At 45.9% G+C, this 13,226-nt stretch overlaps 1 protein-coding gene across 1 annotated transcript; it reads right to left on the bottom strand.

Annotated features, from left to right (window-relative positions):
• Positions 1 to 447: 447 nt before the first annotated feature.
• Positions 448 to 837, bottom strand: LOC124670012 (auxin-induced protein 10A5-like). The gene has a single exon (XM_047206533.1). The coding sequence runs from the start codon at positions 835 to 837 to the stop codon at positions 448 to 450; it is 390 nt and encodes a 129-aa protein (XP_047062489.1).
• Positions 838 to 13,226: the final 12,389 nt, after the last annotated feature.

Raw genomic sequence — 13,226 nt, 5'->3', positions numbered from 1 at the left:
GGATCTAAAGCAACATGATCAACACATGACTAACGAGGAACAAGTGAATCTATAACGCGGTTTAACAATTCTTTGTCCCAGGCGAGTTGTTCTGCCAATAGCCCAATACTGATTCAAGAATCATAATTTACTTCAATCAATTGCCACAATCTTCTATTCTTCTATCTGCGCACTCAAACACTACAGCCGACCTGCCTTTAGTTGCGCTCGAGCGCCGATTCACAGTTGTGGGCGCCGCCATTAACCTTGGTAGTCGAGGCTGGACCGCTGGAGCCCGCCTTTCACTTCGATGTTTCGCGCTGCTTGCTGTGCACGCCGGTCTGCGGCGGGCGCGGCGAGATGATTACGCCTTTGCCCGCGTCCGGAAGAACAGCCGCTGCCGCTGCCGGAATCAAACCACCACGGGCGGCTAACGGCTTGCGTGCATGGGATCGATCGATCGGTCCGTCACCATACGAGTTTCCCCTGGAGCAACGGCCGCGCGGCGGCGTCGCGGGGCACGCGGCAGCCCAACGAACGGCGGATGAAGCGTTCGTCGTCGGAGGAGACGCGTCGGAGTACGTCCAGGAAGCGGTCCTCGTCGCAGCATGGAAGCGCGACGGGACCTGGTGACGACGGGAAGCCAAACTCCTCCTCCGCCTGCCTCAGCAGCTCCCGGAACACGGGGTGGTTCAGGTCCGTCGCCCGCACCACGAACCGCCGCGACGCGCCGCCCACGCACACGGCCACGTGGCCCGCCGGCACCACCGCCGCCGCTCGGGCCGCGGCGCGTGACCGCCACTGCCGCAGCGTCTGCCTGAGCCAGACGATGTCGCGGATCTTGCTGCATTTGGCCATCGGCACTTGAGAGATGAACTGAGCTGAGCTGATGTTGCTGCTTTGATGTTCAATGGCGTGGGCGATGAAGAGTTGGTGGAGTGGAGCTGGCTTCTAGTGGAGGGCGGTGTGAGGTTTTATAGGACGGGACTTTGTTTTCCAGTTTTTCTTTTCTCGTGGTTCTAAAATACGTACCGTGTTCAGTTGATGTTCATTATTTGTTATTATTTTTTTGATAAAAGAAATATAATATAACAAAAATAGCAATTACACACAATATCTGCAACATCGCAATAGTACAGATACACACGACAAAAAAAACTAAAAAAGAAATGCCCCGCTACAATGTTTCAGTCCTTGTAGCCTCCAAGAATGAAATAGTGCACACATATTGTTATCGTTCGAGATCATAGATCATAGGTTTTCATCGTGAAAAAAATTCTCACTCACAATATAATATCTTAAATAAGATCATTATGAGGCACAACCAATTAAGCACATACATTGGATTTTCGCCCTAAAATGTAATATCTTGAACTTCTCGTGTGTTCTTGCACCACATTGCATGTCGCTGCTACGAATTCCGAATCACCAAGCAAATTCATCAAAGCCACAAAGATTCGAACCACTATTACTAGTCTTCGGATCTCGACAGCATGACATTATTCGCATCTCAGTTCACCATGGAGCGAAGAAGACATGTCACATGATGGGAACATATAGCAGGACTTCAGACCGCTCTCTCATGGAATCAAACGCTTGGAATGCATAGCTAGTGGAATGGAGTTGATACTATTTTATATTTTATATTAGGGGACATTATTTTCTAGTTTTTGTTTGTTTGTTCTAAAAATATGAACACTGTTCATTGCTGATCATTATTTTTCATTACCTTTTTCTTTGTTGGCTTTAATTAGATAAGTTTAAGTCTCGGTTTGAGAATAAAATCTAAAACCAACAGATTTTGATGTTTTTTGCAACTGTTTCTTAAAGGTTTCACGAAATTGAGACAAGATCTGAAATTTGTCTGAATTTGATCAGAGCATATATCAGAAATTTGTTTGATATTTTTTTTCTAAAAATATTCTAGTATACCTCAAGTAGTGTTGTACACTTTGGAACGCTACTAAAATTGTTACGTACAGGTTGCGTTCCTGTGAGCGGCTGAGGCAGGGGGAGGTGACGAGGAGCAGCTGTTTGGCCGACGCGTGCGGGGCCAGCCTCAGCATTTCGATGCTGGCTCACTGTTTAGGCCGTTGCCGAATGCCAATCAGCAAAAAAGAAACAACATCAGGCAAACTAATCAATCCGTATGGGAGTATCATGCATGCACAGTGGTGGTCACATCGTCGTGTGCGCGTGTTGGCGAAAGTGGAAGAAGGAAATCGTTTCGCCGGATCACTGCGGCGCTTGGTCTGGCGGAGGCGCAGCGCTCGTGGATGTCCGCAGCCCGGCGTGGAGGCAATCCGGGTCGATCTTGGCCTGGTCTAGGACGAATCATCTCTTCGTCTGTTTCTGCGCGGGCTGAGGCATCTTTAATTAGCGGCCCGATCCGAGTGGTTCTGCGCTATCTAAAATGGGTCGTATGGACTATACCTGGGCATGTGTCGGGCCGGCCCGAGGTAGGCCCGATGCAAAAAAAAATCGGCCCAAGCCCGGCCCGACCAAAAACCCACCAAGCCCGTCGGGCCGTGGGCCGGGCCGTAGTGTTAAACTCAGTTTTCGGGCTACCTAGGCCCGGCCCGGCCTGGGTGTCGGGCCAACATTTCTCGGCCCAGGCCCGAGTTTTTCAGACCGGGTCGGGCCGGGCCGCTCGGGCCGGGCTGCCCATGGCCAGGTCTGGTATGGACAGACCTCGCTAGCGGTGCGATGTAAATGGAACGACTCGCGTAGGTCGATCTATTTGTGATTCAAATTTGAGATGTTGATGCGTCGGCTCAACCAGCAAACGCGTCCTCTCTTTTCCTCCCTAAAAGACCAGGGTCTACTCCTCCCTGTCGCCGAGGATGTCCATGTCGATGGCAGCCGGTGTAGCCTAGATGGCTTGTTCCTGGCAACGTTGCTTGGCAGCGTACCAAGGTGGCGCCGAGCTCGGCCGTCCAGTGCTTCCTACTCTCCTCCTTCGAGACCCGCTCCACCTCCTCCATCGCCGTCGTCGCGACCTATACCACGTCGTGCAACGCCGCCACGACGATCGACATCGCCTGCCACACAGCGGATGCTTCCGCCACATCACGCTCCCGACGGTCACGATCTCTTGTGGCGAACCTTCGGTGAGTCCTCTGCACCTGGCATAGGTCCTCCTCCTTAGGCAGGAGGCCCAAGCCATAGCTACGGTCGTCGCCTCTGCCACATGGTCATCCTCTTCTTCATCGTCGGTGGCGCGTTCGGCCTTCTCGCGTATCGCCTACATGCGCGCCGCCGTGGTGTTGGCTGCGACCCCTTGCACAAACACAACTTGATGATAATGCATTTTTTTTCTTCTGTGTTGTTCCGCATACAGTTAGCACTTGGCAAACAATATGGAGTCAATTTGGTCTTGAGTATGCATGGTCACACAGAGTTTCTCCTCTCTGAGAACCAACGTTGGGTGGCTAGGAGGGTGGTTGTACCCCCAGCCCACCAGAGTTCAAACCCGAGGTTCGACATTCCTGTCGACAGCGAGACATTTGTGGTAACTTCGTCAATTTCAAGATCTAATCCGCCAGCTTAGTCTTCCGGAGGTGCTCATTGAGGTAGGATGTACGTGTGTACGTTCATAGAGGTAAGTATAAGCACGTGTATGTCAGTATCTACATTTATACTGTGTTTCTAAATAAATAAAAAAGAGTTTCTCCCCTCTACCCACAACCAACAACTCGTAATACCACCGGACCATGTTTTGGCTGTTGGGTGCTTGCACCGAAGCCTACGGACAGAACAAGTCTCGTTCCACTGTCAGTACAAGAGGGAAGTTAGCACACTGCCTTCATAATACACTTAGGCCTTAATTATATCAACAGTAATTGGCGGGAAATTTTATGTAGCTAGTGTTGGCGGGAAATTGCACGCTGCATTGCACCGTCCTGGCTCCGCCATCTCAAACAAGGTCCGTGGCACATATCTAACAACAGGAAAGTCGAGTGAGATTTAATAATTCTCAGGCGCCCTGATTTCTAGCAATCCACATTATATAAAATCTAACTTGGGGGTTAGCTGGTAATCTGATTTTTTTTTTTGCGAAATACTAGTAATCTGATGTTAAAGGGGAACCCACAGAAGAAAATACTAGTCGACCTTTACCTTTTTTCAGGCTGGCAGCTTGCTAGTTTCTTATATTCAGGTTCTAGGGACATAATTACGTCGAATAAAAACAAACTAATCAAGCATTACGGATGACGATGATGCTTCACTTCCCTGTATTCTCTTTTGCATCCTAACCAACTGTCTGGCACCCTAAATCCCTTTTCATCATTAGCATATTTGTTTTAAGTAGCAGCGTCAACCGACCAACCGATGATGCTCCAAAATTCAGAAATGCAGTCTTTGCTTTGGTTTCACCTGTAAACCACATTTCTGCGCGTTTTCCATTACGGCAGGAACCAGCAAAACTGATGCTTAAACATAATGTGCAGTTTTGCAAAGCAACATTAGCATCGCGTAACTTGTCACTACCTGGTAATCAGGCTGAAAATAATTTTCAAAATCGGTAGTTTTGTGCCACCTAGCAGAAGCATTTTTTTAAACATAAGGCCCTTGGCCCGGCTTTATATATAAAGCCCTCATGGCAACCACAGAAGTAGCGATACAACACACACCACAAGTCTGGTACCTCCAAACAAACACAATAAGTCTGATACCCACGAAATACTCAAGTACGAACAGGAAAGCTAATAAAGCGTAGCGAGAGCCGGAGAGGCAGCATAGATTCCTCGCTCCATCTCACAACATCGATGGCGTCAGTGTCCTCCAGCCCGTATCCGCTCCTGTAGCCTCCTAATCTCGTCCAGCGCCACGTCCAGCAGTGGTCGGTCCCTCTGTTTGACTAGAACCCTCTAGCTCTGTATATAGATAGACATTTTGAAGATAGCATCAGCCGGGCTGGAGATCAGGGATCCTTCAATAGCTAGCTTGTTGCGGATGTTCCAGAGCGCCCAACACTGTGCAGCGAAGGTGAACCAAGCTATCCTACGAAGTCTACCCAACAAACCGTTAGCAATGGCAACGAAGTCCGCAACCCCTGCTGGGTTCCATGAGCAGGAGAGGAGTTCCCTGGTTCCGCCCTTTCGATGGCCCCTGCCGCTTGAACAATTGGCCCCTAGCAGAAGCATCGGGATGCAGATATTGTCACTTGAGTTTCCCTGCATCTTGTCCACAGGATCTTTTGTTCTCCTGATTTTGTTCGCTCGTCGCATGCTACATCTACATTATGTTCTCGGGATCCAGATATAGTTGTCACTTGAGTTTCCCTGTATCTTGTCCACAGGATCTTTTGTTCTCCCGATTTTGTTCGCTCGCCGCATGCTGCATCTACATTATGTTCTCTTGATCATGGCATCATGCCACAGAGAGATTCAGCATAAGATTGACACTGCAGGAAGTTCATACAAACAGCATGCATGGAATATATTCTGCAGACATAAAATCTGTAAAACAGTATATAAATATGTCTGGTTTACTGCAGTGGTAGTTAGCACATGATTCCAACCTTTACGGTCTGTTGGGATTATTTAAGGACTTCACATAAAGCTCCAGGAGTGCGTGCAACAAAATGTGGAGGAAAAAGGCCTTTGCAGCTTCTGTGCCAGCGAAGCCCGGGATAAAAAAAAGGGGACAGGACCGAAGCCAATATGTTTACCTGTCAACTTCAGTGGACCGTAAGTTGTGGTGTAGTTGTACTATAGTGTGCATTTGTGAATTAGAAAGAATTCTTCCTGCTTTACGACAGAGTGTCATATGTCTTCATGCATTTCAAGCTGTTTAGCATATCAAGCTTAGACTCCATTAATATTAGTCCCAGTCGATTGATTTGACACATGTTAATCTTATACCTGTCAACTTCAGTGGACCGTAAGTTGTGGTGTAGTTGTACTATAGTGTGCACTTGTGAATTAGAAAGAATTCTTCGTGCTTTACGACAGAGTGTCATATGTCTTCTGTCTTCATACATTTCAAGCTGTTTAGCATATCAAGCTTAGACTCCATTAATATTAGTCCCAGTCGATTGATTTGACACATACTCACCTTGTAAAAATAAAGAACAGTTTTTTTTTCGAAACGGAGGCAGAAACTTTGCCTCATTCAATTAATTAAGAAAAAGTGCCCAATTTTTAGGAGAAAATCGGCGAAAACCAACAACACACACTTAGCACCCGGCTAACCTGGCCAACCTGGCTACCCACACGAAGCACAGACGCCATCGAGGAGAAAGACCATCGTTGAGGATGTCATCGAGCGTCATCGTCGTCACTCCTCCACGAGACAACGATTTCGACTTCACCTTAGACAACCGCCACCGAGACCCCTCGCCGCAAACGGCATCGGAACCCAAGTGAACCTATGCCAAACATTCAGCCCCCAAGCACGTCGAGGAGGAGGCAGCTCCGACTTCAACCGTGACCTTCATAGGAGAGGTTGCACGCCTTGCACCGACGCAAGCACCAATCAAGTGGCATCGTTGCCACAAGTCGCCTTGCAGCTCCGACTTCACCATCACGGCAGGGGTGACGAAGGACATGCCGCAACTCCGATCCGCTCACCATTGTCATCGTCGCCACGCAACCCATGAACCAAAGAACAGTAATGCATGCCTTCTGTGCTGATTGATGAATTTGTTCTGTTCTCACAATGACCGTATAGTTATAACTAAATTAACTACTTATTATTGAGAGAATTCAATGTTTTTTGAAAATGGACACTTTATTACTTTAAGCAATAGGCCCGGCCTCTGCATAGCTAGAATGCATACAGCCGCATAAAAATCTGTTACAAAACACCAAAGATTCCGACAAGACAAAATCAAAGTTCTCTAAAAATAAAAACTAGCTAGGTGGATCCAGCCAAGATCACGCTGCCACACATGTTGGAAAAAAATATCCCTCGTTGTATTCTCCAACCGTGAAGACACCTCCGTAAAGAGGTTACTCCAGCGGGTGAAGCGTAGCTGTGTACCGGTATATGACCTGCATAAGAGAGAAAAAAATATTATTGAAAATCTTGGCATTTCTACATAGCCACAATGACCAAATAACGGCAGTCATTCCCATTTCGATGGGGAAAAAAAGCACAAACTTTATATACGAAAGGAACATTTTATCTTGATGAGATGATGTATAGATCGTCAAACTTACGGTATGTTCCATGCTGGCTTGTTGGGAAAGCATATATAGAACCATCTCTGAGAGCATCTTGCTCTTATGTACAAGAGATATTTTCTTTGACAAGACATGGAACTGAATAAAAGAAGATGGAAAATATAGGGTACACGTATAATTGAGGAATTACTTTGCTTATTGTTGATTTACTGAGTACCTAAATGAGCGGTTTACATGCATAGCACAAAGTTCCATTGTCATTTTACTGTAAACTAGCAAGACTGGATCTTATTCCCGAGAGACGCACAATTTGTAATGGCGTTCGTCTTTAATTAGCACCTTGTTTTACTCCAAATACAAGAAATGATTAGCCCCAAAATGATTAACCCTACCTAATACAAAGGTTTATTTATCCTTTCGCGCCGATCAGAGATTCCATCTGCACATGAACCAATATATTGCAAGAAGATCTACATATATGTAGGCGTATAGGACAATTCTTTCGTCGCCTAATTTGTGCTGATCATATGGAGTGCATGCACCGAATCGAGCTTTGTCATGTTCCCTCGTACGTAGATGTACGTGTCAAGTACCCACGATAAGTACACACACTTCCCTCGCCGGCATGATTTGTTTACTTAGCATACGTAGTGGGTGCCTTGCAACTGGAAATGATGGCTGTGTATCGTGGTGTTGCATATGGGAGCATGTGGCTGACGCCGCAGCATGGCCGTATTATACGATAGATTCGCATGGCTTGTAGCTAATTCTATAGTTGTACGGTGGACCGTATTAGGCAAGGTGATCCCCTGCCCCTTTGCTTTTTAATACTGCAGTTTATGTGTTTTCTAGAATGCTCTTTAAGGGTTGTGAGATAGGTTTAATCAGAGGCTGATGCTCCGATTTTATTTCAATGAATAGTTAGTGTGCAATATGTGTATGATACCCTCTTGTTCCAAGAAAAGAATGATAGGGTAGTTATTAATTTTAAACTTTTTAGATAAAGGGAATATATTAATAGCAAAAGATACTAATTACACCCAGCCTCTGCAACAACGCCCCACCCCAATGGCAGTACAGATGCACACAGCTAAAAAAGAGTAAAGAAAACTAAGAAATAAAAGTCCCGTTACACCACCGTGACAACACCTGAAATACAGACTCTCCAAAAGCGACGCCTCCAAGAAGGGAACAGTGCTCCAGCGCCGTCGTCGCCCGACCAAAGGCTTAGGTTTTCATCCTGAAGATAGTCCCCACACTCAAAACAATGCCTCCAACAAGGTCATTGCCAGGCACAACCAGTTAAGATCAGACCTTGGTTTTTCACCCTGAGATGTAAAACTTTGAACTTCACTTGTGCTCCCGCCGTAGTTCTAAGTAGTGTAGCATATATTTTTTGGACACTCACGCAAATCATGTTACCGCCCTATTGTGCCCAGCTCCTTTTTCTTGGACGTGTCCATCAGCCACATGTTTCTTGGATGCGTTTGTGTTTTTTTTTCCTTTCTGGATCAAGACGTGAACCCGGACTACTCCATTAGCTCTTTAGCTTTGCTTGTACAATTTTACTATGTCTCTTCACGTTTAACGTGTCCGGGACATATTGTGTACCCGTTATATGAGATATTGTGTTTACGTGTTAACTTTAAATCTTAACCACTAAAATCTACAATCAATGATTACAATTTTTTCAGGTGATGTGGGTTAATGTGATGTCTCCGTTAGACAGACTCCGTATTATGCTTTTAGTATATAATAGATAATATATGATAGGGTGATAGGGAAAATTTTATCCCTAGAGGGCTAAAAGAATCCTGATTCAAAAAGTACCACCTCGTACTCGTATTTATATGTTGTCTTTATTTAAATTCTTTAAATAGGCATTGAAACTGATCAGTACTCAATTCACAATTGTCTTTGGAGTGATGTAGATGGTAATGAAAAAATCATTTGGCCAATTTTCCTTCAATTTGTCAAAAGAAAAAGTTTGGTGGGTTAGGAATTGAACATTTTCCTGTTTTGATCTTGGATTAACAGATACATTTAACAAGGGTTTCTTGTGGAGGAAAATTATTGATGCTAAGTACAATATGGAACATCCAATTTTTTTGTGCTATCAGGATCCTCATCCATCAGTGGTTTGGAAGGGTGTAATGTTGGCTAGTGAAACAATTACATTTGGATATTAATGACATGTAGGTAATGATAAAACCATTCGCTTCTTGGAGGATATCTGATTTGGTAACACTCCTTTAGCCACTCAATTTTTTGAAATTTATTTCATAGTTAACCAAAAAAACAAAACCATTGCTGAGCTAGGGATGGTTCATAGCTTAGGTGCACTTTTAGAAGAACAATCACTGATGCTCTTATGATGCAGTGACATGAAATCCTGACAATTTTATCCCTAGAGGCTAAAATTTTCATCGACCACGGGAAACTGTTCGCTTTGCAGAGCTGAGGAAGATGTTGGGCACATCTTCTTTTCTTGCTCTCTGGCTAAATTCGCTTGGTGCGACATTCGTTAGATTTTAGATTGTAATTGGAGCCCAAGGAATTTTACACAATTTCATGCCATCTTAGCTAGCCTTGCGGGAAGGGCCCGTAGACTCCTGTGGTTCCTTTTTCTGGCCCAATCTTGGGCTCTTTGGAACATTCGCAATAAACTTACCATTGAGAAAAAAGTTATTAATCATTCCGCTAATGTGATTTTCAAAACTGCTATCTTCTTACAGCTCTGGACCATCAAGGCAAAACCAAGCGACCAGGAGGGACTCCGGTGGATGGAAACAAGCTGAGAGAGCTATACGCCGCCGTGAGACCAGGAACTACAAGCTAAAGAAGATTCAGTAGCTCTCGCTCGCTTAGATCTGTGGTGATGTCGTGTTCTGTGTTGTATCCTGTTTCCCCTTCCCCTTTTGGCTAAGCTGTATGCCGCAGCATGTATCAAACTATGTCTGAACCTTGGGGCTTTATTAATTTAAAGTCGGGCATTATAATGCCTTTTATCTAAAAAAGTATTATTATTTTTGATCAAGAGGACCAGATGATCTGGAGTTATGAGTCTAATGGAATTATTTCTATAATCAACTTTAGAGGAGTAAAACATATTCACTTACCTATTGTTTGTACTCTTATAATTCCTCCTAGCTAGAGTTCAAATTTTTCTATAGATGTTTTCTCAGAATAAGATCATCGGGGACAATCTTCGTAGGAGAGGAATTCCTAAATCTCTATAATGTAGCCTATGTAAAGAAATAGAATCTGTTGAACACTTGTTAATTGATTGCATACTATCTAGATAGCTTTGGGCTGATGTGTTTGAGGTCTTTGATCTGATGGTCACTGATTTCTTGAGCCTAACCTCTAAGTGGTTGTGTTTCAAGATATATGCACCTCAGTATTGTTTCACTGTTGCCCTATGGAGTATTTGGAACAATGTAAACTCACTCGATTGTGTTTAAAAGAAAAACTGGATCAATATGAAACAGGTTTGGCAACTAGCTCTAACTTATCTAAGAAACTAGAATATCCCATCAAAGATCAAGACTGGATACTGGTGGATCACTTCATGACACTGCTGAGAAAGCTCAAGTCGCCACTGGAACTGAAGCCGGACTAATCTCTCAACCTTTCAGTTGGCTGTATCTCTTTTTCTTTGAGTTGCCGCGTTGCTGAAAACTCTTCTAGCTTAGTGGCAGTTGGGGGGTTTTGAGTGGTCTCGCTACGGCGCACCCTTTCCCCCGGCAAGAAAAAAACTTGTAGAACTGAAGTTTATCTTCCTTCTGTTTTAGTTCCTGTTAATGCCGGATCTCTATAAAATATGGTTTCGTTTTCAATGGAAAAGAAAGGCGCGGAAGCGGTCTCTATATTAGTCTAAGAAAAAGAACGCGGTTCGTTTTCAGATTAGCTGTGCAGCACAATGAGTATGCCGAAACTTAGGGTCCTCTCAAATTAATCCAAGATATGCTATCAAAAGCAGTACTGGTTGGAAGTACTTGATAGTCCACGGTTAGTACAACTAAGCACCAGAAAGGACGATCTGCATGCATGCATCTGCCCCACCCATATGTATACATCAGAGAAAGTGTATGTATTTACTTATGTATTTAGTGGCATATATAAGAATAAGACCTGATCTCTACGTGCATGATGTTAATCGTGTAGATGATGTGGTCTCGCAACCTGAAATTAGGACGCACAAATTTCGGTTGGAACAGCCGCTCCAGTCCACTACCCAGCATGATTGCTTCCGTCGCGGAGATTCTGGGGGCCGGCCGGGGCTCCGCATATACATGTGCGACGCCTTGGAGCGGTGACACGTACGTACATCGGTCGAGGTCATGGCGCTCTCGTAGCTGAGACGTCGTTGCACGAGCAGATGCTGGATCGTCGCGGCAAATCTTCAATCAGGGGCGTCGACCCTGATGCCTTGTGGACAGATACGATTCAGACGACGAGCCAAACAGCGCGGTACTAGTTATTTTGTATGGTGCCAGGCCGCTCGGGTCGTCTCCTCCAGGGCGACTCGGGGCGGAAACCCTAACCCTCCCTGCCGCCGCTTTTCCCACCCTCCTCCCCCTCCTCGCCGTCCCCTGAGGCTACCGCCGGCGAAGCCTGGCGCGGCCGGTGATGGGGCGGCGGGGATCCGCGCGAGGTCCCCAGGGGCGGCGGTATGGAGGCACGCCTCCGCACTGGGGGGATGGCCCCGGCTCTTAGCGGAAGATGGCGGCGCCCTCTCATCCCTTTCTCGCCGCGGCCTCGCCGGGCGGGTGGTGTTGGGGGCGGCGGCGCTGCCCCGAAACCTGGCGGTGCGGTCCTCTCCTCCCTTCCTCGCCTTGGCATCGCCGGGCGGGCGGTGTTGGGGGGGGGGGGGGGATCTCATACTGCTCCTCCTCAAGGTCTGGGACCACGGCACCAAGGGCGGCGGCCCTGGATGGCGGTGACGGCATCGACCTGGTGGCAGGTGGCGTGCGTCCAGTGCCGCTAACCGTGGCACCGCGGTGGTGGTTGATGTCTACGGGAGCTTCTATTCTTGTAGACAGTGTTGGGCCTCCAAGAGCAGAGGTTTGTAGAACAGCAGCAAGTTTCCCTTAAGTGGATTACCCAAGGTTTATCGATCTCAGGGAGGAAGAGGTCAAAGATATCCCTCTCATGCAACCCCGCAACCACAAAGCAAGAAGTCTCTTGTGTCCCCAACACACCTAATAGGTGCACTAGTTCGGCGAAGAGATAGTGAAATACGGGTGGTATGAATAAGTAGTAGCAACGGCACCGGAAAAGTGCTTTGCCCGGGACGAGTAAACAAGCAGTAGTAACGCAGCGAGTAGTAACGCGATAAAACGAGTAAACAAGCGAGCAATAGCAGAATTTAGGAACAAGGCCTAGGGATTAGACTTTCACTAGTGGACACTCTCAACATTGATCACATAACGAACGGATAAATGCATACTCTACACTCTTGTTGGATGATGAACACATTGCGTAGGATTACACGAACCCTCAATGCCGGAGTTAACAAGCTCCACAATAATGCTCATATTTTAGTAACCTTTAGTGTAAGATAGATCAAAAGACTAAACCAAGTACTAACATAGCATGCACACTGTCACCTTCATGCATATGTAGGAGGAATAGATCACATCAATATTATCATAGCAATAGTTAACTTCGCAATCTACAAGAGATCATGATCATAGCATAAACCAAGTACTAACACGGATGCACACACTTGTCACCATTACACCGTGCGGGAGGAATAAAACTACTTTAATAACATTGCTAGAGTAGCACATAGATAAATTGTGATACAAACACATTGCAATCATAAAGAGATATAAATAAGCACCTCACTATGCCATTCAACGAGTGAATAAGTATTCTGTGAAATATAGCCTAAGAGACCCACACGGTGCACACACTGTCACCTTTACACTCGTGGGACAAGGAGTCTCCGGAGATCACATAAGTAAAACTCACTTGACTAGCATGGTGACATCTAGATTACAAGCATCATCATATGAATCTCAATCATGTAAGGCAGCTCATGAGATTATTGTATTGAAGTACATAGGAGAGAGATGAACCACATAGCTACCGGTACAGCCCCGAGCCTCG

Source organism: Lolium rigidum, chromosome 7 (genome assembly GCF_022539505.1).
Source record: "Lolium rigidum isolate FL_2022 chromosome 7, APGP_CSIRO_Lrig_0.1, whole genome shotgun sequence".
Taxonomy (NCBI): domain Eukaryota; kingdom Viridiplantae; phylum Streptophyta; class Magnoliopsida; order Poales; family Poaceae; genus Lolium; species Lolium rigidum.
This window is presented reverse-complemented; position numbering and strand designations above follow the sequence as displayed.

Excerpts from the sequence above, each read along its gene's own strand:
- LOC124670012 (XM_047206533.1), bottom strand. The coding sequence starts at position 837 with ATGGCCAAATGCAGCAAGATCCGCGACATCGTCTGGCTCAGGCAGACG.